The sequence below is a fragment of the Aulonocara sp. 'chitande type north' Nkhata Bay genome, linkage group LG17, assembly GCF_057382095.1.
Source record: "Aulonocara sp. 'chitande type north' Nkhata Bay isolate Kocher_YH1m ecotype deep benthic linkage group LG17, A_spYH_male_GT1.1, whole genome shotgun sequence".
NCBI lineage: Eukaryota > Metazoa > Chordata > Actinopteri > Cichliformes > Cichlidae > Aulonocara > Aulonocara sp. 'chitande type north' Nkhata Bay.
In genome coordinates, this window is record NC_141360.1 from 17,067,628 (window position 1) to 17,091,337 (window position 23,710).

General features: G+C 39.5%; 1 protein-coding gene and 1 long non-coding RNA gene across 3 annotated transcripts; one reads left to right on the plus strand and one right to left on the minus strand.

The window, feature by feature from the left end:
• The first annotated feature begins 899 nt into the window (after positions 1-899).
• Positions 900-22,546, plus strand: LOC147309860 (uncharacterized). Of its 2 annotated transcripts, none has more exons than XM_086268385.1 (5): positions 900-1,083; positions 19,659-19,727; positions 19,826-19,907; positions 21,364-21,443; positions 21,950-22,546. In XM_086268385.1, the coding sequence occupies exons 1-5, from the start codon at positions 1,039-1,041 to the stop codon at positions 21,986-21,988; spliced, it is 315 nt and encodes a 104-aa protein (XP_086124511.1). In that variant the 5' UTR covers positions 900-1,038; the 3' UTR covers positions 21,989-22,546. The 2 variants fall into 2 exon arrangements, with proteins under 2 accessions (XP_086124511.1, XP_086124512.1); XM_086268386.1 differs by having other exon boundaries at positions 21,956-22,546.
• On the minus strand, positions 4,420-7,462 carry LOC147309861 (uncharacterized). The gene is made up of 5 exons (XR_015125679.1): positions 7,208-7,462; positions 5,953-6,100; positions 5,759-5,847; positions 5,281-5,588; positions 4,420-4,596 (listed from the first exon to the last, which is right to left on the minus strand). It is a non-coding gene; the product is annotated as an uncharacterized LOC147309861 (long non-coding RNA).
• Positions 22,547-23,710: the final 1,164 nt, after the last annotated feature.

Here is a 23,710-nt window from a genome sequence, read left to right on the forward strand (position 1 = left end):
CAATAGTCAGTTACGAAAAAAACGAACATAAAATGCGATCTTGGCACATCTTGGCACGTAGGCTAAGCATATATAACAACCACTACACATACAATTGATACATGTAGTACTGAGAGAAACTGATTGCATTATTCCTTTAAAAAAAGTCAAGGAAAATCTTATTGCATGTTCACTTCCGAAGGATAATAATAATAATGATAATAATAATAATAATAATAAAGGAGTGTAATATAGCATGATGACAGCTTTTTAAATGACACTGGAAATACTTTAGTACTTTTACTGAAGTAAAATCTAGGTGCCTGCCCATTATGCTGTTGGGGTATTTTACCTCAGCATCGCTCCTTTCAATACGCGTAATTAGGCGATGCTTCTTACACAACTGAACAGCAGATGTATGACAGTAAAATGGTCTGTATAGTAAAGCGTCGAAATTCTAATATAATTATATAAATCTACACATTTGCACTCCACTGACATGTCCTCAGGGACTCAATGGCTGCCGGCGCTACCGGGCCCTCTGACCGCCACCAGTAGGCAACGGGTGAAGTGTCTTGCCCAAGGACACAATGACCGAGACTGCCAAGCCGGGGCTCGAACCGGCAACCTTCCGATTACAAGGCGAACTCCCAACTCTTGAGCCACGATATTGTAGTATGAAGTATAAAGTGCAGGCTCTAGCTTGTGAAATTGTTCAAGTTAAACATGCACTGTGTGTGTGTGCAACACAGCATGTGTGAGATTTATAGTGTATCAATGTCAGGACCCACACACACACTCACAAGGAGGGCTGGGTATTGTTTTCCCCTCGCCAATAGTAGGCTGGACATTGTCAAAGCCAAACCACCAATCACAGTTCGCTTCTGGACACCCTTCTCCGCCCACTGCTCTATAAAGAAGGGAGCTCCAGCTGGCGGACAAGCAGCTGACAGCGCAACGATTATCTTAACACAGCAGCTGGAATAATTACAATACGTTCATTTTTATTTTTTGCTATATTCTGACTGGATATTAATAATTTCCTTTTATATATCTAATATGGCAGACAGCCAGGTGGAAAGCAGCGGAGAACTGAGCACCAAGGTAAGGACAATAGAAGGAGACAGGGCACGATGCTTTTTCTAACTCTTGCTTCCATTTATAACTGTAACATGTTACTAATTTTTCTATTTTAAGCACAGTGCGTATGAAAAAGAAGACTACCAGTTTTCTAGATGATATTCATTATGACCTGCTTGTATGCACGAAATTCTAATATAAATCTACACATTTGCCATCCATTGACATATGTACTGAAGGATCGGAGCTAATGGATGAGGAATAAAGACGGGCTTATTAAGGTACTAGTTTTGGCACAGGGAACATTTCTAAGCTTCCTCGGTGGGCAGCTTAATACCGCCTCCCAGTTTCATTTAGAGTCAGACATGCAGAGATTGTACACTCTTAGAAGGGATGTGTTAAAATTGACACATCATGTGTTAAATTTTAACACATGTGCTGCATCAGATTAGGGACAACACATGATGTGTCAGTTTTAACACAATTAATGTGTCTGCTCCTTTAACACATCTTCTGTGTTAAAAAATGTAAACACAAAGATGTGTTATTTTGACACAAAGATGTGTTAAAATGTGTACATTTCAATTTTTTTTTAAAAAGGAGAAAAAAGATGGGTATATATTATACACTTATTGAATTCCATTTTTTATTTGGCATATTATAAATCATTACAAACTGAATGAACAACAACTGTCAGAATCTTTTCAATTAAAATGTTTTAAATTCAATTTTAGCCAAAGCTATATCACAATTTTTACTTTACAAAATCAAACAAAATTCATATCTGACTAGCTTTCTATCTCTCTAGATCATTAAAATGTCAAAAAAAAATTGAAAAAAGGGCAATCATATATATGATTGCCCTTTTTTCAATTTTTCAATTTTTTCAATATATATATATAATGTTCTGATATAATCCAGACAATACATGAATTAAAATTTTTAAAGGTAACAATTGTCATCTTCAACAAATTGTCAACATTTAACAAATGTGCAGTTGCATGCAAACAGAAAAACATACATTTTGGCGAATATAGCATCCAGGTTATACAATTTTGTACCTTGGGTTTAAATACAAAAATCAAAAATTTCAGCCAATCAGTTCATATTGTCTGACCTTTCCACTGCATAGGCATAAAAATGGTCAGTCCTGATAAGCAGTGTATTTGACAAAGATGCCAAATGAGGTTTCTCACCTCTGTGAACAGAGACTCTCTACATTTTGGACAGGTGAACATTTTACTTGCATCCTTTAATCTGTGCAATCAGCTCCAGTACTTTGGTTTTCCTTTGGGTGGACAGCGGCAGGTCATAGACAAACTCAAAGAAGGTGAAGACGGAGCCAAGTGGTGCTGGATAGGACAAGTTACATACCCAGTACAGTTTGAAAAGCTTATCCACAGCACACGTCAGGCCATCATTCAGAGAAATGGTTACTCTGTCATTCTTAGCAACAATGATGTACTGCCTGGTTGCCCTCTTTAGATCACCGATGCATATCAGCTGGGGTTGGTGTGTTGTGGATGATGCTTCAGGATCACTGCAAAGCGATGCAATACTTGTTCCAGGCTTGGAGATGGGGGAAGATAAAGATAGTATTCAGTGAGGTGTAGACAAATGCTTTCCTCAGGTAAATACTAGGGGTGCAACGATATTCGTATCGATATTGAACCATTTGATACAGTGCTTCCGGTTCGGTACGCATATGTATCGAACAATACAACATTTGTAATTTATTTTATCAATTTTCCTTCTGACGATGCTGTCTGTGTTGAGCGCTCAGTGAATCTGTGTTCGACTACTCCGCCTAGGCTGCACTGTCGAGCGCAGATCCACTGAGCGCTCAACACAGACAGCATAGTCAGAAGGAAGAGCGCAGGGCAAGCTAGTGAGACAGAAGTTAAGCTCTCCTTGCAAGATGGACCTCCCCCACTCTCATTCAGATCTGGCGTTTGGAATTATTTTGGTTTTCATGTGACGTATGACCCTGAAGGTAAGCGAGTCATGGACTAAAGTAAAACAGTATGTTGGATGTGCCATGCAATGCTCAATTACATTGGTGTGAACTAGTGTGTTAGCGCAGTTAGCTCGTTAATGTGTTGGCCGTCTAGCCCCATGCACGGAGCGATAGGCGGTAGCTCGTTAACGGAGATTTGCCGTGTTGTGGCGTTAAGGTCATTTCAACGAGATTAACCTGAAAGCACTAGTGGGAACACAACGAATATGACTGCACATTTACGCCGACATCATCCTAGTGCAAAGACAAGTGGAAGCAGACAAAAAAAAGCAAGCATGCTACTAACTTTAGCCGAGTCATTTAGACAGCTGTTAGCACGTGATTCTCCTTATGCTGCTGAGAATATAGCCCAGAAGAAGCGGATAGTATAGCTTTTATTTTGGAAAGAGCCATTTCTCTGTAATAAACTCTCTTTTCCAAAGATGAGTGATTCCTCAATCAGATACAGGGCTTGCAATATCGCTAGCCCGACGTCCCGGAGCTAGCGATTTTTTCAGTCGGGCTACCAAAATCTATCTCTTCCCTGCCCGTCGGGCTATTGTAGGAAAAATATATGTCAATGCTTTTGCATTCTTTCGGAAATGTAGCTGGGTAATTATGTCATTGGCATCGGTGAGCCACTGTCAATATGTGACATATTGAAGTCGCGTTTGAATTTGCGCTTGTTTTTTTGCTTTCACTTTGCAATCGTGTGAACTGTGTATAGAGAGCGACAGTACTGATCTGTGAGTGATGATAATTTGTGCACCAATTCCTCTGACATCGTCTTATTAATCGTTAGCTTACTATGCAAACATGACAAGTGAAATCTCCCGCAGCAAGCTTAAACATGTGAGAGGTTGATCGCGCAGAGAATCGCTGAGTTTTTGTGAGTGAGTGTGTAAAAGCATTTCAGTTCTGCTGAGCCAAATAAGACAGGTCAGGGTGAAGAAGTGACAGCCAAAGAAAAGCTTACCACAAAACGGAGAAGTTATGACAAATCAGACTATAAGGCAAAAAGAAAGAGCAGCTTTATGGTTTCATGGACAAAAGAATTTCTGTGGCTGCAATATGATGAGCTAAAAAACCAGGGCTGCATATAAGTGGTCCGCAGGTGCGCATTCGCTGTCAAAATAAAAAACACGCACAAGGGTTAGGGTTAAATTTAAAAACTGTACTTTTGAGTTAAAATATATATTTATAATTTTAATAAATGACAAATTAAAAATGCATGAACATTTTTTGTATCGAAAAAATATCGAACCGTGACACCAAAGTATCGAACCGAACCGAACCGTGAATTTTGTGTATCGTTGCACCCCCTAGTAAATACCGTGAGAACTTTACTGAATACATACCAGTGCAAAAAAGGCTGCAACGACTGGCACCAACTGGTGGGAGTAGGTGTGTTAACACATGGCGGGGGGGTTCTTGTTTCCAGGGCAGCTACTGATTTGAGCTTCGGAATGATACTGGCTTCCCATTTTCGCAAAAAGAGATCCACCTTTCCTCCTGTAAAATTGCCAAACTCCAAGTTCAGCCTACGGAAATAAAAGAAGTGTTTAAGTTTAAAATGAAGCATTAAATACATTAAATCAAAAGTACATTCTGTCCATTTGGTAGCTGTATGGCTAAAATCAAACTTTACAGTATCACATTTCTGTTACCCATTCCACATCAAGCTTACCTACACAGTGAAACAACAATTTACTTGGAGTGGTATTTGAATACAAGTCCATTATTCCTTAATTTTAGCTATGATTTGGGTCCCATCAGACCCTGAGAAAAAATTAGGACTTTTGAGCTGATGTTCAACTTTCTAGCAGACAATTTCTTATGTTGTCTATCTGCGGTTTGTCCTGTAGAGCTTTTTTGTTGAAAATAGTGCTGCTGAAAGCAGAGTTTCATACAGATTTAGGTGATTTTTTGTAGGGTTTTCACTTCCACGAGCAGCACTTTCTGCATTGTCATTTGATGTCCCTACTATTAGATAGTCATTTGGTGGTACGACTAAGATTTTGGACCATGTGAAAAGTGATGCTCATTGTAATCAGTGCGCAGGGAGTAATGATCAAACTCTGAAGTTATAAAACTTTCAAAATATTCACTAGGAGCTCATAAACATACCTCCAAATGTATCGACTCCTGTTACATACTTTGTATGCAAAACACAACTGAGTGGAGAAGGAGTACATAAACCATTACCAGAGAACCAAGCAACTTACCAGACTTGGCATGTCCAAAAACCGTGGGTACTCTCCGAATATTCCAGGCTCTGAGACTGGTGTATGTTTCCTCCATGCCTGACATGATAATTGGAAGGTTCTCAGCTGAGGGCCGCAATAACTTGGGTGACCCACTCATCTGTGTTGCTGGTATTCCCATCCTCTCGCCTGAGCTTCTTGTCTTCACCACAGTCATCTGTCACTTTTCGCTTCTTATAATGTCTCTGCCCCTGGTCGAGATTCCGTCTAAGGTTGCGCAGTTTAGTCTCTAGGAATCCACAATGAGAGACTGGATCATAATAATGCTCCTGAGGAAGAAAGGACAGAGGTATATGGGTAACAGCTGAGCAATTTTAACTGAGAAAAAAAGCTCTAATAAATAATTAGATAAAGGTTAAACGATACACAGTAAGTGGGAACAAGTGCAATTTACAGTATGTAGTGGAATTTACATTATTAAAATGCTAAATTTACTTACAAATCCTTCCCCCTGTCCTGCCACTTAAGGGTGGAAAAGTGGTGAGGATGCTTTTTGCTACAGTTAGCTTCTCTGCACTAAGAGGGTAACTGGAAAACAAAGGTAAACTTTTTTACTTCTGTGCACTTCAACATTTTTAAAGGAAAACATTCATTGCAAAATTTTAACAAAGTACAGTAAAGTGCGATACTTACTAACCACACCTCTCCACCAAATCCCCAATGCAAGTCTTCACAAGGAGCCTCCTCGATGGCACCGACAGGTTTCATACTCCTTAAGAATCTGTGGGGCTTTCCTGAGTGACTTCAGGGGTTGACTTTGTTCTTCTGTGGTAATGGTAGACTGTGTAAAGGCAACACCAGACACTTTACCTCTCTGCAATAATCTTCAAAGTCATGACAGCAAATTTCCACAGAGCATAAAAGCACGAGTTTACTCAAAAAGCTGCAGCAGAAGAAGGCGGTTTCTTAACTACGTGATTATAACGCAATGACTAAAAGAAATTCTGAATAATAAATAAATTGATTTTATCTTCTAGTTGCTACTTGGTGAATAAATCTGATCCTGACTAATAGTGATGTCTGATGTCTGTGGCACTGCTGACAATAAGAATTTTTTTTTTTTTACAAATTTCTTTCTCATCTATAAAAGTGGTTACAAGGACTTTGACAGATTCTAAGTTGTCATATGTGTGCTGAAAAAATGAAACACATGGCTAAATAAGTAAGATAATTTGCATAGTCAAGTTGCTGTTGTTTGGTTTTTTAAATAACACTGACTATTACTTCCTCAGAAGTTCTGCATAAAAAAGAAACTATATCAGAGCATGTTTCCAGCAATAAGCCTTAAAAAAGAATGTGCACATACTTTAGTTAATCATACTAGATGCAAAAACTGCTTTAACTGCTTGAAAAAATAATTATCTCCTCAATATGAGGTATATTTCATGTTAAAGTTACTCAGTCTTTATTCCTATTCTCTGCTAGTAAACGAATGGTCGCGGTGATAACTACATTTGCTATATTCAGAGCTAACGACAATATTGTCATTTTACTCAACACTGCTACGGTTAGGTGCTGACTCTGGCGTTGCTCATAGACAACATAATGCCTGTCGGAGCCGCTAGCCAACTACCACACTGGTTCTAAGAGCAATTTCTGAATACTCTAATACATAAATAAAGTAAATAGATAAATACATGAATAAAGTAATACATAAAAATACTACCAAAACACATTAACTCTAATGGAGTATGGCACGAAATCCAAGAACTAATAATAAAATTAAGAGTAGGATATGTTAGCAAGACTGTTACATTAAGGTTAGCTAGGTATAGTTAAGCAGTAATTAACTTAAACTCTAAACTCCTATATTTTATATAAATTCACATTCTTCCAGAACCCCGGCATATTTTCAGTACATTAAGATAAACTGGTAAATGATACTTACTGTAAGGTCTGACAACATACTAGGCGACGTAACCTCCATCTTTGTCTCCTTTGTCTCATTGGCGCGAAAGATAGCGCCCCCTTCCCGCCGCCGGTATGTCATGTTGCTGGGCAGAATTTGTTTCAATTTTAAGCATGTGTGTTCTTACTCATTTCATTTTCTACTTTTGCTTCAATTGTATTCACATGTTACGGTCAAAATTAAGCCTGTTCTTTGTGGATACTTATGCTTATAGTATAGCCATGGCCATTAATTGGTATGCTATACATATTGAGAAATAAAAAATTAATCCTCTTTCAGAATTTTAGTACACCATACACCTTGGTCCACATTACATTATAAAATGTTTTATTTGTTGAAAGTAATGAGGAAAGGATTAAGGAAAACAAACAATAACTAAACATTTTATTTATTCAGTTAATATAGTTATAATACATTGTTAATCTACAATTTATTTCACTAAACACAGGGCTAGCATCAAATTACTGAGCTGCTAATTTTAGGTCCTGTTGTTAGATTCTGAAAATAACACACAAAATGTGTTAAACTGTGCAACACATCAAGTGTGTTAAGCGTTTTACACATTTTTTCAATGTTTACACATTTTCTTACACATGTTATGTTAAAATTTACACAAAATGTGTTAATAGTGTAACAACACATTTTTTGTGTCATTTTTTAACACATCCTTTCTAAGAGTGTAGGATGCCTGTCTGTCATTTCACAAACTACATATACGGCCGCTGTACTCGTCAATGCAGGTGTGTGTTCTGTGAGGGCTGTCCCGATCTGTCGCCAAACTCTCGGATAGTTGAGGGAACTGAACCGGCTGAGGCGCGCAGAACTATTACTTTTACTGTTTGGGGAACGTTTAGAAGTCGAAGCAGTGACCGAAAGCAAATAAAGACCTTCAGGGATGGAGGTAGGATAGCAGAGTGGGTTATCTCCCGCCCGGCACCGAGTGTTTCCATTCACGACCGCGGGACTATCACAGAGCCACATCTAGTCTTGTTAAACTACTGTTCTGGTTTTGGTTTAAAATAGTAAATATCGGCTTCATTGTTAGTGCTTCTGATACGTATTCGTGTAATCATTCACAAAAGCAAATGGTAGTTCCGCTGCGGTGAAACGGCGTGGACACGCATGTTTCTAACTGTCCAGCTCTGTGTTGTCTGTAACTCCAGTGACGCGATCGAGCAATAATCTGAGTTTATGCATGTGGAGCTCCACCTCACTGCTACTGTGGCCCTCAGCGGAGCTGGGAGCGTGTCGTCACGGTGGAGGCAGGCTGCTGTGCCCGACCCTCGGGCCTCTCTTCTTCTTTAACCGAGTTTTCTTTAATGTCTCAGTTTCCTCGCGCCTCGTGTACCCGCTGGTACTGTAGTACTGAGTGATGCCGAGGGGACGCTGGTGGTTTCTGCTCAGTTTGTTTCCGAGCAGCTCCATTTCAAACAAAGGCTGACAGCGAGCGACGCGGCGCAGGGTGTTCTACAGGTACACGCTAATTCAAACAGCTGGCGCGCGAGCCGTGCCCGTGAAGCTGTGCATGTCTGTCTGCAAGCCGACTCGCGCGCTCCACGAGGGGTGGAAGCCTTCCTTTCGTCTAACCAGGTGCCATTCTAGGTTCAAACTCTTAGGGGGGCTCAGCTCCCAATCATAATGTGCTGTTCATAATATGCTCTTTGCAAATGTAATCAGCCCTTCTTACATCAGCAGACCTCAGGTCAATTGAATAATCATTACACCTTCAAAAGCAGCCTAATTAGTTGGATAACCTAGTGTAGTGTCTAAGAATAATTCAGAGTAAGTAGAAATTTCAGTCTAATCCACTCGTTTTAATATGGAGCCTTTAGTTATCAAACCCAAGGCAAAGGCTCAGTGTTTTAAGAACTATTTATGGCAATCAGATAAGATGAGAGACATGGAGATTATTTCAGTCTCTTAACCACACAGAGGCAGTCCAACAACTCATCAAGCACTTAAACTAGCACACAGACACTGGAAAACCACTCCAAAGACCTGGAGTGGCAGGGTGCAAACGCGCGTTTTATTATGCAAACTCAGCACAGAGCATCATGTACCCCAATTTCACGAGTGAAGAATAGATTTGTAGTCCTGTTCAGCCATGTTTAGAAGGAATCCTGTGAAATGCTGCATTCATGTAAATATGCTCTGTTTAGAGCGTGCTACTGGAAAGCAGAGTGAGCGTTCATGAAAGGCACCGAAAACTACTTTGTTAAAAATAACTTTTGTTTTTCCAGCCAACTGCAACTTAAAGCGTCGAAGCACTGTGTTTGTAAACGATAACTGGCATCCCATTTCCACAGAGGTGAGGACAGGAGGGAAAAACCCAGAGGTTTTGCGCTCATACTGACAAAAATATTCACTTTGAGTATTTGTTTTCTATTTGTTTTAGGCATAGATAAATAATGATGATGCGGTAATTAGTCTTTTGTCTAATCTTTTGGTTTGTGGTGATGAGAGGCTTTCTCTGTGGTGTTTCCTTATTATTTTGAGGAAAGCTGAAATGTGGAGATCACGGTTGTTGTTTTCAAGGCAAACTGCCATGGCTGCCATACCCTCTGTGTAGGTGACTTAATGAAATTGTACTTCAGATACTTCATTATCTGACAGTTTGTATCACTATTGGAATTTTATATAAAGTCACCCAGCTGTACAGCTAAAAAAAAAAAAAAAAATTAATAAATTTTTGATTTGCTTTTTCTCATTGCTTTTTTTATTCCTAGTATTTTTTTTTGTTGTTTGTTTTTTTTGTTTCTACACAAAAACAAAGAACTATATTGAGAACATGCATCTTAGGTCATACAAATGCCTACTAAACCAGTTAAAACCATGTGAAATGGTCATTTTATTTTGTTTTAATTCATCATGGCATGACTTTGCAGAGAAATTGCAAAAGGCAGTCTTCCTTCAGTGGAAGGATAAGATGATGTGGTTTAAAAATGCCATGTGGCTGCTTTCCTCCTCCACTTTCATGGCATGTATGTTTTTTGTTTCTGGACTATGATGAGCAAACCTGGATGCAGCTGGAGAAGCTTCAGCTTAAGTGGTTATTGTTGGCATTACTGTGATTCTTATAGGAGGTGTGCTGATTTGGTGAGTAAATAATTTACTTTTTCTGCCTTCTTGCAGTGTCAGGTTTATAAACTTGCTAGCCAGTGTTAGCCTAGCCTTGTAGCATGCTGCCGCCTCTCGGCTTCTGTTGGTTAAAAAAACATAAACCCTGCAGCTTTAACTTTTTCGTTTACATTTCTCTCAGTGAAACTAACTGTTGTTGATTCGAAATGGGAAAGGTGAGCTTATAAATCATTAGATAAGAGACGAGACGTTTTCGCAGCTCTTGACAAGACACAAATGAACAACTACAGGCCGATCTCAAATCTCCCGTTTTTAAGTAAGATCATTGAAAAAGCAGTTTCCCAACAGCTCAGTTACTTCTTAAAACAGAATAATTGCTACGATGCCTTCCAGTCAGGTTTTAGACAGAACCACAGCACTGAAACCGCTCTGACCAAAGTGTTTAATGACATATGTCTGAATACAGACAGTGGAAAAATGTCAGTCCTAGTTTTACTGGATCTCAGTGCAGCATTTGATACAGTTGACCACAACATATTACTCAAACGACTGGAGAACTGGACAGGTCTTTCAGGAACTGTACTAAACTGGTTCAAAACATACGTAGAAAACAGGAAATACTTTGTATCAATAGGTAACTTCACATCTGAGCAGACAAGTATCACATGTGGAGTTCCCCAAGGTTCCATCTTGGGACCCCTTCTGTTTAACATCTACATGCTCCCACTGGCACAGATTATAAACAACAACAAAATAAACTATCACAGCTATGCAGATGACACACAAATATATATCACAATGTCACCAGGAGACCGAGGCCCTGTACAGGCTCTTGGTAAATGCATTGAGGAAATCAATGACTGGTTGTGCCACAATTTTCTCCAGCTAAACAAAAACAAAACTGAGGTAATAGTCTTTGGCGCCAAAGAAAAACGATTACAGGTCACCAGAGAACTTCAATCTATACACCTAAAAACCACAAACCAGGCGAGAAATTTGGGTGTAGTGATGGATGCAGACCTAAACTTAGAAAAACACATTAAGACAATAACAAAGTCAGCTTACTATCACCTCAAGAATATATCAAGGATAAAAGATCTGATGTCTCAACAGGACCTGGAAAAACTAGTCCATGCATTCATCTTTAGTAGGCTTGATTACTGTAACAGCATCTTTACAGGTCTACCTAAAAAATCAGTCAGACAACTACAGCTCATTCAGAACTCTGCTGCTCGAGTCCTCACTAAGACCAAAAAAGTGGACCACATCAGTCCAGCTCTGAGGTCCTTACACTGGCTGCCTGTCCGTCAGAGGATAGACTTTAAAGTTCTGATGCTGGCCTATAAAGCTCTGAATCAGGGGTGCCCAATCCCGGTCCTCGAGAGCTACCGTCCTGCAGCTTTTAGATGCATCCTTGTTCCCACACAGCTGAATCAAATGAATGGCTTGTTATCAGGCCTTTGCCAAACATGATGGCATGCTGAAGAGGTAATCAAACCATTTGATTCAGCTGTGTTGGAGTAGGGATGCATCTAAAAGCTGCAGGATAGTAGCTCTCGAGGACCGGGATTGGGCAGCCCTGCTCTGAATGGTTTAGGACCAAAATACATCAATGACCTCCTGACCCAGTATGAACCATCCAGATCCCTCAGGTCATCTGGATCCGGTCTTTTATCAGTTCCCAGAGTCAGAACCAGACACGGAGAAGCTGCATTCAGCTTTTATGCTCCTTATATCTGGAACAAACTCCCAGAAAGCCTCAGATCAGCTGAAACACTCAGTTTATTTAAATCCAGGTTGAAGACTCACCTGTTCTCAGCTGCATTTGAATAAAGCACCAAATCCACACTTTAAGCTTAAATTTCAAAACTTACATTTAACTACTGATTTTATCTACTGTTCTGATTTTATCTGTTTTGATTTTATATACTGTTGTTTGTTTGTTAATTAGTTAGTTAGTTTATTTGCTTGTTTTATTCAATTTTAAATCATGCTTTTTATTTGTTCTTGTTTCTAATGTCTCTGTAAAGCACTTTGAATCACCTTGTTGTTGAATTGTGCTATACAAATAAACTTGCCTTGCCTTGCCTCTTAGCAGCGTTGTCATGTTTTCACCTCACACAAACTGTTAGGTGGCAAAAGCACAATAATTTACAAGCATGTATTCAAACTCCTGCATTTGTTTTAATGCTTTATGGCTACATCTGCGGCATCTGTGAATGTCAAATCTAGCCATTCTTTATCAACATAAACAAACTGCTTTTACATTACTGCTTTTACAGTTCCCATTTCTGTATAGCTGTATATCTCAGATTTCTGTAAAGTTATTTATTTCATATTCTGTATAGTTTTTCATATTTATATCCTGTTCATAGCCTGTACATAGCTTGTACTCACTACAGCCTTTACATACTTAGTTATAGAATATTCACAACATACTTCATACCGTGTACATTATAACATACCATAATAGACCCATTTCTGTAGTATACTTACATATCTATACTATTGCTAATATATATTGTAATATATCTATATCACTAAAGCACTTCTGGATGGATGCAAACTGCATTTCGTTGCCCTGTACCTGTGCATGTGCAATGACAATAAAGTTGAATTCTATTCTATTTAACTAGCAACATTTCTGCTTAGTTACATTTTTAAAAAAGTAGTCTTAATACCATTACTTTTTACTAAAAACTGTATTCGTATACAAGTTTTGTTGTGAAAGTCAAATTTAAGACATCCAGAAACATTTTGGGGTAGCCTGTGTTAGATATAAACACAGCCACAAGTTTTATCTGGTCATCTTGCTTATTAGAAACTGTAACAAGAAACTGTAACAAGTAACAACTTTAACAACATTAAGTTCTATGTTGTAAACAACAGAACTTTATGTTGTAAGTTATCTATGGTTGCACAGCCATTAGGCATCTAATCTGCTTCTGAATAATTTGCTGGTTTTTATTCTTGTTTTCTTTCTTTCTTTTTTCTTTTTACTTTGTCAGAGATTTCTCAGAGTTTGCAGAATTGTCGTTAGACTGAAAGAGTTTAATGATTGCCCACATTACACTGAACTCTTGCAAGTCTAGAAAAGGAGCTGTTGGACAGACATCAGTTGAGTGGTAAGTATTTTTTGTTTTCCAGTAGATTAGTAATATTCAGTGTCATCTATATCAATCATGCTAAATGTTTAATCATACTTTAGACCAACCTGTTTTACTCCTCTAATTTATTCTTTGGCTTTGGGAAATTGTTTCTTTACCAAGCTTTTCGTGCTTTCTGTTATTAGTCCTCAGATATGACTGCATTATGCTGTTGTCCTCAGACGCATTAAAGCAGGACTTTGTGTACATTTCATTAGACATGTTGTGTAAGTAAATACAAACAACAGTTTGGGCTGCATTTCTTGAAAGATTATATCTCACAAACTTAGTTTAGAGGTACCACAATGTCTGTACAGTATATAGCAAAGTCTGAACGTTTGAGCTATCAACTCAACTGAGTTGGATCAGGTGGTGGGGGAGGATGCTGGACAGACCTGTCACACCCAAGCATATAGGCTGCACATGGGATGCCTGCCAGAAGCCCCAGTTCAGGAGATCTTAATATCCCAGTTCAACAGTTTCCAAGGGAGGGTGGGGACATTGAGTCAAAATGGACAATGTTCTGCACCTCCATAGCTGATGCTGCTGCAGCAAGGAGCTGCGGCCGGTAGGTGGTTGGTGCCTGTCGTGGTGATAATCTCAGAAGGGAGGCATCAAGCTGAAGGAAGAGTCCTACCAGCCTTGGTTAGCCAGGTGGTGGCCTCCGCCTCGCAATGGAGCAGTTCACAGCTGAGTGTGAAGTGGCGGGAATGAGAATCAGCACCTCCAGATCTGTGGCCATGGTCCTCAGCTGGAAAAGGGTGGAGCGTCCACTCTGGCTAAAGGATGAGTTGCTGCCCCAAATGGAAGAGTTTAGGTATCTTGGGGTCTTGTTCACAAATGAGCAGAGAGAAGAACAAAAGATTGGCAGATGGATTGGGGCCACAGCTGCAATCATCCTCAGAGTAGAGCTGCTACTCCTCCACATCGAAAGGAGCCAGTCGAGGTGGTTTGGGCGTGTCCCACCGGGAGGAGGCCCCAGAGCAGACCCAGGACATGCGGTCTGGGGGTTCTCTGCTTAGGCCCCTGCCCCCGCGACCCAGCTGTGGATAAGTGGAAGAAAATGGATGGATGGCATAATTGGTTATATCAAATTGACGGCATTTTTTGAAAACAGTGTAATAATGTAACTTGATTGTCTAAAATGCAGAAAAAATGTTTTAAGAGCAAATATAACTTGGTGTTCTAAAGAATGGGCAGCGCGGTGATTAGTTCGATTCCGCCACCTGGCCAGGGCCTTTCTGTGTGGAGTTTGCATGGTCGTGTTGGCGTGGGTTCTCTTCAGGTACTCCGGACTATCCCATGACCAAAGACATGTGGTTAGGTCAATTGGTTATTCGAAAGTGCAAGTGGGTGTGAATCAGAGTGTAAATGGTTGCCTGTCTCATGTGTTGTGACAGACTGGCGACATGTCCAGGGTGAACCCTGCCTCTCTATGGTAGCTGGGATTATCTCCAGCCTCCCGCCGCCAACCTGAAAAGGATAAGCGGAAGAGAATGAATGAGTTCTAAAGAATATGATTGTTTCCTTGCAGAACGCAAGGAGAGATGAGTCCTCCGTCACAGATGGTGTGGTCAGTGAAGATGGTCACCTGCATCTTCAAGGTCATTGGATCTCCAACCCACATCCACTGCCACTGTACGGGGATGTTGGGACAATGTTAAAGACTTTCTTCAGGCACTTATATTTGAATCACCTAAATCTATGACAGTCATTTTGAAAGTAATGCCAGGACCTTCACATCCTTAAAGTATTACAAGCTTGTGTGTTTAAATGCACAACAAATGTGGTGTTAGAGCTACAGACTACACTGAACATTTGATAGATAGACAGAAATTGAAACTAGGACTTTGTTTCATTATACGGTTATTAAAGCTTTAAATTGTGTAACAAATAAATATGAAATTTACATTTGGTAATATTTAAAATAAAATTCAATAACACAGGCTACTATAGCGGCAGTATACTTGTTTGTTGTTCAGCAGAACAGTGTCCAGTATGTTGGCTGATATACTTTTTTGCGTTTGAAAATAAAAGTTGGGCTGATTTTAACTACATTACGAGAAGTGTTTTTAATTATACTGACAGTGTTTATATCTGAGTGTTGTTGAACTAGAAATCTCTTAAACTCAAGGAATATAAAAAGCAATGTGATTTTAGTTGCATTCAGTTTGTATGTAGACAAATTAAAAATAGTAACTTACCACAATTTTTTTTTTTTCAGAAGTTTTTTTTTTTTTTTAATATAATTGATCTTGAAATGTTTGTCATTGACCAAACATTTACTATTGTTCAGAAAATCCAAGATATTCTTAGTGCTGTGTACTCACAATGAAGAAGCTGTCCTAAGTTGGTGATCTTAAGTACGCTTATTTCTTTTTTGAGGCCACGAGCTTGCATATTTTTTTTTTAAAACTCTGTAAGAACTAATTATGACCAATGTACTCATAATTAATAAGTTGCCCTAACTTGGTTATTTTAAATAAGCTTTTTGTATGTTTTTCTTTTCGTTATTTTTTTTTTTTTTTTTTTTTTTTTTTTTTAGGCAATAAGTTTGCATATTTGATTAATTTTTTTTAAGTTTTGTGAACTAATTAGATTTTACAGTCTATCCACTCCAATGTTGAAAAGATGGTGCAGAAAGCTGCATCTGGTCAGGGAAGAGTTGGACAGATTTGTAAAAAATGAAGTGGCTGCAGTGGACAGGTGCAAGGATATCGATGGTTACACCATGTGCAATACAGAGGATGTAGGTTGTGTCACAAGATGGTCGATCAATTTGTTTCACTAACTCAACCACACAAGACATTTTGTAGAGGGTATAGGAGCTGTGGAAGCTAGCCTGTAAACAACTGTAATCTGCACATTTTGTTTAAAAGAAACAAAAGAAAACAAAAATACTCCTCCGTACTGTAACGCTCGCCCACATTTGTAACAAAAAATAGACCTGCAATAGAAACGTATTTAGAAGCATGCATGTGAGTAAAAAGTACGACAACATAAAGCCCACGCAGAGCCCAGTGTTTCAACAGAAAGCCTGGTAACACAACAGAAGCAGTGATGATAATGTCACATATTAACGTTGGCTTGACGTCTGTCTACACTGTGCACTACAAAGGGCAAAGAGGAGACGACACATTGAGCTCAGCTGGAGTGAAAACTTTTTTCTAGCTGTAATGACCATTAAAACCTTCAGTGGGTAAAGCTGGCAGGAGCCCGTCATCAAAGAACCTGATCAACAAACTCCAATGTAAAGAAAAGCAAACCCTGTAGCTGCTCCATCCACGGCTCTTTGTTCTACACAGCAACAAATCTACAGTTAAGCTACAGACGTACGGCTACATTAAAATATGCAGATGAACTGTTCACTTAGTCTGATACCACGTTTAGATTAGGCTGCTGCAGGTGACCTGCAACACCTGAGTCTAAAGGGGGCCATGAGGTGTACTAGACAGTATTTATTTGAAGCTTTTGTAACATTATTTTTCAGATTTAAAGTGAAATATTATAAAATATTGTGTTAATGAAATTGTTTTAATATTTAAAAATATAAAATGAAAAGCTTTTTTCCCCCACAGACTAATAAAAATGTTGTGGATCATGAGCCACTGGCCTGGGGCTGTTACGTTGCACCAAATGATTACTGACATTAATTATTAACATGTGCAGCATCATAACGTTGTGTTCAGCAGGACAAAATCTTCAGAATGTGCATATGCTCACTTTTCTTCACCGCTGCTACCACATGCTCCTTTAAAGGCTTAAAAACAAACTCACTCAATCATTTTGCACATGTAAACATGCAGACACACACCTGCACAAAGTCACATACTCATGAACACATACCTAATCTATGTCATCCAGCAGATACAACACTGTCAGAACCTTTTCCCACTGTTAACGTAAGAAAGCCTAACAGACAGTTTTATTTTATGTATTATGTTGCATGTATACCTTATATCATTTGACATTACAGTACTTTAGATCATTTATCTATTTTTGCATTTAAGAAAATGTTTTCTTTAAAAAACTACATTACTCCGGTTTCACTTATTTAGGGGTAAAGATTTCACCGAATCTAAAAGAAATGTATAGTCTGAACTACACCCCTTTGATTTAGACCATCAATCGCGATTTGGGTAGGTGGTGCAGCCTCCCTCTGTCTCTCTTAGGTCGTATTCACCTGGTCAAGATGAATATCCTCCCTCGCCTCTTGTATTTATTCCAGATGTTACCGCTTGCTCTGTCCAAAAAGGTTTTGTCAAAATTAAATGGTTCAATTATTTCTTTTATATGGCGTAAGAAAAGACCTAGGCTGAGATACAGTTTTCTGTGTTTGCCTGTTCAGAAAGGCGGTCTTGCCGCTCCCTCCTTCCCACAATACCTCTTGGCTGCACAGTTTAAATTTCTTACAGAATGGTTTATGGACGATCCGGATTCTATTTACCTCAGCGCTGAGTCCACTTCTTTAAAGGGTATCCGTTGCGGAACCTGCTATATATTTCCTCAGGTAAAGCCACAGTTCTAACACAAGATAATATGGTGCTAAAGAATATGCTCATTATTTGGCGCAAAGTCAGGCGCCTGGAAGGATATTTTAATTGTTTCTCCCTACTTACTCCTATTCATGAAAACCCTGACTTCTTACCTGGTCTTCGGGCTGGTTTTGCGGACTGGTCTCAAAAAGGGATTAATCCAGTGGGTGATCTTGTTCATGAGAACTCTCTTCTTACTTTTAATCAACTGAAAAGCAAGTTTGGTCTGACCAATAAGGATTTTTTGAAGTACTTTCAGGTAAAGCACGATATTACTTCTAAATTGAAGGATTTTAATGGAGGGTTTGGTCTTTCTCCTACAGAATCACTCATGGTAAAAACTACCCAACTAAAATGTATCACTGAAAAGGTTTATAACATTCTGTCTGATCTTAGAATAGATAACTCTAACAAAATCAAGGGCCAATGGGAATCAGACGTAGGCGCTATAGATGCTGAGGCTTGGGATGAGTTGTGTTGTCGTCCTTTTAAAGCCTTGGCATCTAATTCTATTTGGGAGAGGCAGTTTAAACTTATAAATAGGCTTTATATTACACCTGAGAAGAGACACATAATGTTTCCAGCTTTGCCTAATCTTTGTTACAAATGTCAGTCTGCTGTTGGTTCCTTTTTTCATTGTCTGTGGAGCTGCCCTGTTATTCTACAGTTTTGGAGATCATAGATAAGCTATGTGTTATATTTAATTGCCGACTGCATCTGGGTCCAAGGACTTGCTTGTTAGGACTAAATGATGAGCTACCTGCCGGCTTTCGCAGCAAAGATCTCCTTCACATACTGCTACACTACGCTCGAAAGTGCATTATGGTACTGTGGTGGTGGTCAGAGGGCACGGTGGCGCCAGTGTTCGGCAGCCTCGCCTCTGTCAGTGCGCCCCAGGGTGGCTGTGGCTACAATGTAGCTTGCCATCACCAGTGTGTGAATGTGTGTGTGAATGGGTGGATGACTGGATATGTAAAGCGCTTTGGGGTCCTTAGGGACTAGTAAAGCGCTATATAAATACAGGCCATTTACCATTTACTGTGGATTTCTGATAAGGCTCCATCTATCAACCATTGGCTAGTCTGTGATAAGTATTGTGCCAATGGAAGCCTTCTCTACGGCACTTAAGGACAAACCTTTCCTTTTCTACCGGGACCCTTTTTTGGCCTATCTGGACACTCCTTCTGCTCAGAGGTTGAAATCGGGCTTACGGGATTTAGCCTGGCAACAAAGGGACGATTGTTAACCTTTTTCATTGTTTATTACTATTGCTGTTGGCTTTTTCTTTCTGCCTCTCACGTCCTGCTATACATGTAGATGCATCTTTGTCCTGTGTATGTATATGCTGGTGACTGCTGTTTTCCTGCTTTGCAATTAAAAGTTCAATTAAAAAAAACAAACAAAAAAACAAAAAAACAAAACTACATTAGTTTTTTGACAGATGTCGTATTTAGTTAAACTTTAAGTCAATGCAATTTATATTTACCTTTTTCTCATTTTTGCTCAATTTTCTCTTTCTAAACTAAATAATCTTTCCTAAAAAATTTTCTGAAACCATAAAGTGAGTTATGCTGAGATCACACTTGGTCATTAGGTCATCTCATTTAATCATGTGCTCTTCCTGCATTCATAAAAGTGGGCCAGCATGTCTGAGAATATGTTTTGTTTCAGGAGCTGAAGGAGAAGAAACAGACTGAAGAGACAGAGAATGGAGAAGACTCTGCTGCCAATGGCAAAAATGTAAGAACAGCTCCTGTTAACGCCTCTCGCACCTTTTAGGACGTGGATAGTCCTTGTGTGTTACTGGTGACCAACATAAATCTGTCTCACCGTGTCAGGAAAAGGAAAATGGTGAGGAAGACAATGAGGTAGAGGAGGATGAGGAGGATGTGGGCGACGAAGAGGAGGAGGATAGAGAAGGTAGGTTTTTTTTTATGCCATGCTGAGCAAAGAGGTGATGAAACAGAACAACAACAAAACATGTCAATCAATATAATGCAGAGGTGAGAGGAAAAAGCAGACGTGGCGTTGTTTTTAGTGTTGGGGTCATTTTAGGAGTTTGGATTTTTGTAACACCTCCCAACATTTTTGAATGTTTTTGAGCTCAACAAACATCAGCAAACACAGATGCTTGTGTGCAGCTTGTCTCACAGTGTGTTGCTAGCTAAAGGTTCAGCTGCTGTATTACACAGGGAGAGAAAAGAAAGAGAGCTAACTTCACTCCGAGATGGAGAAAGATATGAAAGAGGAAAGGTTAGATTTAAAGGTAAGGACTGCTCAGTGGTGTTTGATAAACTGGAAATTTTCAGTCCTCATGTTTGTAAATCAGATATTGGGTCTGTAATTTACTGGTCAACCACGTCCCTACCCTCACCCACAGTCACAAGCTGTAGTGACCAAAAGAATGAGATCACAGATCCAAATGGGGGAAATGAATCCTCACCCTATCTCTCTTAGAGATAGGGTGAGGATTCAACATTCAACCTTTTCTGTGTCACACAAAGACACGATGGTTGGAACCAAAGATCTCAAATTTGGACTCATCAGACCAAAGCAGAGATTTCCACTGGTGTAATGGCCATTCCTTCTTGTTTTTGGCCCAAACAGATCTCTTCTGCTTGTTGCTTTTCCTGAGTGGTGGTTTTGTAGCAGCTATTTGGCCATAAAGGCCTGATACCTGCAGTCTCTCTATCTGGGCTCTAATCTGAGGTGCTCGCAATTTCTGAGGCTGGTGACTCAGAAATATATACCCTCAGCAGCAGAGGTGACTCTTGGTCTTCCTTTCCTGGGGAGGTTCTCGTGTAAGCCAGTTTAGTCATAGTGCTTGATAGTTTTACGGCTGCACTTGGGGACAGATTCAAAGTTTTAGCAATTTTCCAGATTGACTGACCTTTACTTCTTAAAGCAACGATGGACTGTTGTTTCTCTGTACTTAGCGGATTGGTTCATGCCATAATATGAAGTAGTCAAATAGGGCTCTCAGCTGTGTAGCAAGCTAACTTCTGCACAACACAACTGATGGTCCCAACCCCATTAAGGGGGCAAGAAATTCCACAAATGAACCCTGACAAGGCACAGCTGTGAGGTGAAAACCATTTCAGGTGACTACATCGTGAAGCTTATTGAGAGAAGGCCAAGGGTTTGCTACATATCTAAATTATGAATCATACACACGATGGATAACTACACATAAGACCAATTATTCATGTAAGTAGATAGAAATTTGTCTGCATTATTTATTGATAAAGTTTGACAAGACATCTGTTTAGAAGTCACAGCAGTCACAGTGTGATCCAGGTGGGGTGAAAAATACTGAACTGAAGCCTCGATTTGTTCTACTGTTTCATTCTAACAAGCTTTATCTTTTTGTATTCAGGTGACGAGGAGGACGATGAAGAAGATGACATTGATGGACCGAGGGGGAAGAGAGCAGCTGATGACGATGACGATGACGATGTGAGGATGTGTCCAGCTTACAGGAGCAGCTTTTTATGCTAAAAACAGCAAGAACAGTTAGGGTTACAGCAGATCAGTCACACTGAAGGGCTTCAGTGTTATTTATCCTGAACCCAGATTTGATACTCAAAATATCATATATTTGAAACTTTAGCTCAGTTTTCTGTATAGTTTCAAATTATAAAAACCCTACAGATTTACAGTGCATAATCCAACAGTTATCTAAGATTCCTTTAAATAATAATAATAATAATAATAATAATAATAATGATAATAAAAACATAAAACAATGTCCTGTTTAACACGTATCTGGATGGATGTTATCTTTACCTGAAACGTTTTTTAGTGAGGGATAGAAAAGTTCAGAGCACGTCTTTGAAATATGTTTTGTTAACCTGCTGGCAAACATTCATTTTTACTTGTGAAAAGGGGGATAACAAAACATCAATAGCGGTGTTGTATTTTTGTGCAGCATCACCTCTAACCTCGATCTTCTCGGTTTTCAGGATGAGGTTGAAAGCAAGAAGCAGAAGACAGATCAGTAGTGTCTGCAGCGCCCACTCTGCACGGAGGACGACACTGTTGAAAGACAGCCAGCAAACCTTCTACACCTCAGTCCTCCTTTCGTAACAAAAATGTGTTTAAAAAGAAAATTTGTTTGTATTTTTATTTACATTTTATATTTTTGTAAATATTGTAAGGAGTTTGGCCATTTTGCAAAAGTGGGTATACAGTGGTGCTCTGAAGACTTTTAGATCCACGTTCAACATCAACCATCCATACTCGGTCTCGACCAACAACCAGCCTGTCATTCCAACAGCGCACACACACACGTACTACAACTACCTTTTTTCTGTTTTTCTAAGACGTATAGGATGCTAGAAGTTGTGTGTTGACCTGTAGTTGCATGGGAGTGTTAAAATAACTCGGCTCTTCTCCCAGTGCTGGGGATATATTAGTGGTAGTTACTATGAGATTCCAAAGTCGTAGTTTCTCTTGTCCATGTGTCTCTATCTGTGTGTCTGTCATGGCCAGATTATCATTTTTTTAAAATGTCTGTGCAATTTGGTTGAATAATAAATTCATTTGATTTTGCTTTTAGATTTGGACTGATTCTGCTTTAATTAAAAAAGAAGTTTGGACAACCAGGAAGTTGCAAAACACTCCTTCTGGTTGTGCTCATGACATGAAAGCTGGTATATTAAGTGTTATTATTTTGGTAGTTTATTAATAAGCCAGGCTGCTGAGCATTTAAAAAAATATCAGAGTAGCTAGCCTCAAAAGTCAGGAAACACACCTCCAGGACATCCATCCTTCACTGCTGACCAACACATGACCCCAATGGTCCTGCAGAAGAAGGGTGGCTGAGCCTCAAAGTAGAGCTGCTGCTCCTCCACACTGAAACAAACCAGTTGAGGTGTTCAGGATATCTGACAAGGATGCTTCCCTGGTTGAAGCCCCAGAGCACTTGGCTGGTCTGAGAACATCTTGGTGTCCCCCCAAATCTTGGAGGAGGTGGCTGGGGAGATGGAATCTATCCCACTATGGATGGCGCAGCTCTCATTCCTAGAAATCTGAACAAATGTATCAAATTCCCCAAAACATGACTATCCAGAGCTGGGACCAGGAAGTAGAGTTGCAGTCTAACACGCCTCTCTGCAGATTCTCGTTTTCTGTCATCCTCCACAAACTGCATCCCCATAGAGACTCTCTGCTCTCAGACCATCAAAATCAATGATTTACTAGAAGCTCTGTTTTAGCACTATGATCATTTTAAACATGAGGCTGGATGTTAAGACCTTTTATCCCCAATCAGATGTGATGTCAGGGGGACTTGATCTCTCTCTGTCCCACCTTTCTCGACAGTGTTGTCAGCCTCCTAGTAGACAAACCTATCTTATCATTTTCAAAATTCTGACCACCTTCTTATCATATTCACAAGATTTTCAGAACACTTGGCTTCTAACCTTGACCTTGACCAAGGTCTCTATGGAATCAATCGAAAGTCTTTCTCAAGTTATTGTGTTCATAAACTTGGATGTCAACATTACACGCGGGCCTGGCAGGGTGACAACAATACCTATCAGTCTTTTACAGCTGAAGGGTAAAAATTACTATATTGGACATATCAGCTATGTTTTTATAAATGAATTTACACTGAAAGGTGTTTTCTGTTATGTAACTGTGATTAATGAGGGAAAAAGAACTGATCTGACAACATGACCGAAAAGTGGACCTAAAACCTTTCAAATGGACTGTAGTGTGTA